Source organism: Emiliania huxleyi, assembly GCF_000372725.1.
Source record: "Emiliania huxleyi CCMP1516 chromosome Unknown EMIHUscaffold_170, whole genome shotgun sequence".
Taxonomy (NCBI): domain Eukaryota; phylum Haptophyta; order Isochrysidales; family Noelaerhabdaceae; genus Emiliania; species Emiliania huxleyi.
This window is the reverse complement of record NW_005200880.1, coordinates 40,678-44,648: the sequence shown is the minus strand read 5'-3', so window position 1 is coordinate 44,648 and position 3,971 is coordinate 40,678. Positions and strand designations below refer to the sequence as shown.

The following is a 3,971-nucleotide window of genomic DNA, read 5'->3' as shown; positions in this document are numbered from 1 at the left end:
TGGTGGTGGGGGGGGGGGGTGGCAGCGAGGAGAGAGGCAGCAGCGAGGAGAGAGGTGGCAGCGAGGAGAGAGGCAGCAGCGAGGAGGGAGGCAGCAGCGAGGAGAGAGGCAGCAGCGAGGAGAGAGCTGGCAGCGCGTCTTGCCTGCCAGCCCGCCTCTCGAGAGACCGCCCTCGCCGCGGCGCCCCACTCGCCCCCCGCCGCCTACCGGGAGATGGCCCGAGAGAATCACCCCGAGGGTTGACCCGAGATTTGCGGCGCCCCAGCCGCCCCGCTCCACGCCGCCTCCACTCGGCGCAGCGCCGCAGCGTCGAGCCGCCGCAGCGTCCCCTCGACCGTCTCGGCGGAGAGGGGCGCCTGCCCACGGCCAGAGGCGTGAGGAGGCGCCGTTCACACTCGCAGTGCCCGCCGTGTCGGCGGCGAGGGGTGCGCCTGCGGATGAGCCGCGGCAGAGTGCGCACCCTCCTCCTCCTCCTCCTCCTGCTGCTGCTGCTGCTCCTCCTCCTCCTGCTCCTCCTCCTCCTCCTGCTGCTGCTGCTGCTGCTGCTCCTCCTGCTCCCCCTCCCCCGCCGCAGCCGCGTCCGCCCTGCAGCATGTGCGTGTGGCTGTGAGCAGGCACTCACTAGCTCGCGCGCACTGTCATGCCCATACAATTGCACCTCGCCCGCCCGCCAGCCTCTCGGCGTGCGCAGCTCTGCCGCGCAAGACACTGCAGGCGCGCGACGGCGGCGCCCGCCCCGCCAACCTCGCTCCGTATCCGCTCTACCAGCGCCTCCTCCGCCTCGTCGCCGCCATCCTCGCCACGCACCGCCGCCCGCACCGCCTGCGCGGTCGGGCAGCGCTGCAGCACCGCCGCGGCGGACGCGCTCGCAAGGTCAAGAAGCGGCGGGATGTCGAGGAACGACCCGCTCTCTGCGATCGCGAGCAGCGACGGGACCGAGCCGCGAGGCCGCGCCACCTAGACACTTCCTAGACACTTCGTAGACACTTCCTAGACACTTCCTGCGAGCCGCGAGGCCGCGCCACCATCATCACGCACCAGGCCCTATCCGCGCCGGTCGCAGCCTTGACGCCGCGGCAGGCGGCCCACGCCACCGAAGCCTTGAGCAGCCAACTGGGGGCGGTGTCGCCCTCCCGCTGGAGCCGGCGCCGCTCCCGCTGCTCGGCCTCCAGCAGCCGAATCTCCTCCTCCTCGCGCTCGTCGCCGGACAGATCGCTCTGCCGGTGCTGCTGCCACCGCCACCGCTGCTCGCGACACATCGCCTCCCGCGCCTCGCTCCGATCCGCGGCGCGGGCGACCAGTTGGCAAAACTCGAGCGCGAAGCTGAGCGAGTCGGCGTAGAGCCGAGAGAGCCGGACCGGCTCGCCGCCGCCCGCGTGCTCGAGGAGACCGCTGAGCATGCCGCTCTCGCGCGCCGCTCGCAGCGAGACGGTGTGCGCCTCGCCGTCGGCGCTCAGCAGCGTCAGAGCCTGCTCGTCGTCTCGCGCGGCCCGCATCGAGCGCGAACAAGCACGGTGCCACACGGGTTTCTTTATAAGTGAAGGCTACGGTCTTCTTTTTGTTGTCCATATTTCGCATTCTTTTTCTCGCGATGTCCACCCCACAGGGCGCCGCTCGCGCCGCCTCGCCGCCGCCGCCGCCGCCGCCGCGCACTGCCCTCTCCTCGACCTCCCCACGGACCTCCTCGTGCGCGTCCTCTCTCGCTGCGACCCCGCCGACATCGCTCGCGTCGCGGCCGTCTCGCTCCTCTTCTTCGCCTCGCTTGCGAAGGAGGCCATCCGCTTGTGGGCGCAAGAGCGCGGCTACGAGCTGCCGGCGCAGCCCGAGGGCGAGAGCTGCGCCGTGCGATGGCTGTGCTTTTCGGCGCTGCTGTGCGAGCACAACCCGCCGGTGAGGGCGGCGGCAGGCGATCGGCACAGCCTCTTCATTGACGGCGAGGGGCGGCTCTCGTCGTGCGGCTCGGCGCCGTCCTACCTTCCTCCTCAGCCAGAATTGCTCGGGCACGGCGAGGGCGTGCTGCGGCTCAACACGCCGACCCGCCTCCCGTCGACGCTGGGTGCGTGCGCCGTGAGCGTGGCGGCGGGAAGCACGCACAGCCTCGCCCTGACCGCCGACGGCGCTGTTTGGAGCTGGGGCGATGGGGGCCGCGGCAGGCTGGGCCACGGCGACGGGCAGAGCCAGCTCCTGCCGAAGAAGGTGGCGGCGTTGGCTGACCAGCGTGTCGTCGCCGTGTCGGCGGGAGATGTGCACAGCCTCGCCCTCACCGCCGGCGGCGCCGTTTGGAGCTGGGGCGAAGGAGGCTCTGGCATGCTGGGCCACGGCGACGAGCAGAGCCAGCCGCTGCCGAAGAAGGTCGAGGCATTGATTGGCCAGCGCGTCGTCGCTGTGTCGGCGGGATGGGGCCACAGCCTCGCCCTCGCCGCCAACGGCAGTGTCTCGAGCTGGGGCAGTGGAGGCTCTGGCCAGCTGGGCCACGGCGACTGGCAGAACCAGCTGCTGCCGAAGAAGATCGAGGCCTTTGCTGGCCGGCGCGTCGTCGCTGTGTCGTCTGGACTCTACCACAGCCTCGCCATCACCGCCGACGGCGCTGTCTGGAGCTGGGGCTCGGGAAGCCAAGGCCAGCTGGGCCACGGCGACCAGCAGCGCCAGCTCCTGCCGAAGCAGATCGAGGCCTTGGCTGGCCTGCGCGTCGTCGCCGTCGAGGCTGGAGGGGCGCATAGCCTCGCCCTCTCCGCCGACGGCGCCGTCTGGAGCTGGGGCGAAGGATACCACGGCCAGCTGGGCCACGGCGACCAGCAGAACCAGCTGCTGCCCAAGAAGGTCGAGGCCTTTGCTGGCCAGCGCGTCGTCGCTACGTCGGCGGGAGACGACCAAAGCCTCGCCATCACCGCCGACGGCGCTGTCTTTACTTGGGGCAGGGGCGAACGCGGCTGCCTAGGCCACGGAGAGGACCTGTCGAACCAGCTGCTGCCCAAGAAGATCGAGGCGTGGGCGCCGGGCCAGTGAGGTCTGAGCAGGAAGGCGTGCGAGTGCGAGGCGGCGAGGAGCCGATGGGGAGCACTTGGCGCTAGGCCTGTCTATGGCCTGAACTGCACCGCTGGCGGCACGCTACGAGCTTTTGAGAGCTTGTGAGCCGCGAGCGCTTGCGAGCTACAGCGTACTCGAATGACGCTGCCTCCTGGCGGTGGCGCCTGCCTGGTGCCTCGTGTGCCTGTGTGCTGTGAGCCCTGTCCTCCACTGTGTGCGGAGAGGCGCGGCTTGGCTTGTCATGTTATATATAGCGAAACCGAAAGCAGATCCGGTGACTCTGACTGCGTCTCAGAAGTCAGAACTCAGATCACAGATGGTCAGAGAGCGAGACCGCATGGTTCGCGCCTCAGTGACGCGAGGCACCCAATCCTAAAGAGAGCCGCAATCGATCTATCAGTCCCTTCCTCTTCGCTGGGCCGCGCTCCACGCGGCCCCACCTCCGCCCGGCACCGCGGCTGCCGAAAGTGGTAGGCCCTGCCCGGCTACTGCTGCGGGTAGTAGCCCTGGCCGTAGCCCTGCTGCTGGTAGTACTGCGCGTAGTACTGCTGGTATTGCGCGAGCTGCTCGGGCGTGTACTGCGCCTGGCCCTGCTGCGGCGACGGCGACGGCTGCGCTGCGCCTCCGCCCATCGACACGTCGACGGACATCCCGTTCGGCTTGCGCTTGGGGAGAGGCTTTGGGACGGCGGACTCGGGCACCTCGCTGTCGAGGGTGAGCTCGAGCCCGGCCTCCCCAGGGGGGGGGGGGGATTGGTGGTGGTGGTGGTGGTGGTGGTGTGTGTGTGTGTGTGTGTGTGTGTGTGTGTGTGTGTGTGTGTGTGTGTGTGTGTGTGGTGGTGTGTGTGTGTGGGGGGGGGTGTCAAACGGAGAGCAGGAGGGACACGCAAGAGGGGGGAGAGGGGAGGCAAAGGGACATGCAAATACGCTAACACGCCCTTCCAG

The 3,971-nt window shown here is 69.7% G+C and overlaps 1 protein-coding gene across 1 annotated transcript in view; it reads right to left on the bottom strand.

Annotated features, from left to right (window-relative positions):
* Positions 1-3,256: 3,256 nt before the first annotated feature.
* EMIHUDRAFT_456144 (hypothetical protein) overlaps positions 3,257-3,971 on the bottom strand; it is a gene marked incomplete at its 5' end in the record, with an annotated part of 844 nt that continues 129 nt past the window's right edge. Inside the window, one exon of the mRNA XM_005784283.1 lies at positions 3,257-3,758. Within this exon, the coding sequence (XP_005784340.1) occupies positions 3,377-3,758 (382 nt within the window). The remainder of the gene's footprint in view (positions 3,759-3,971) is intronic.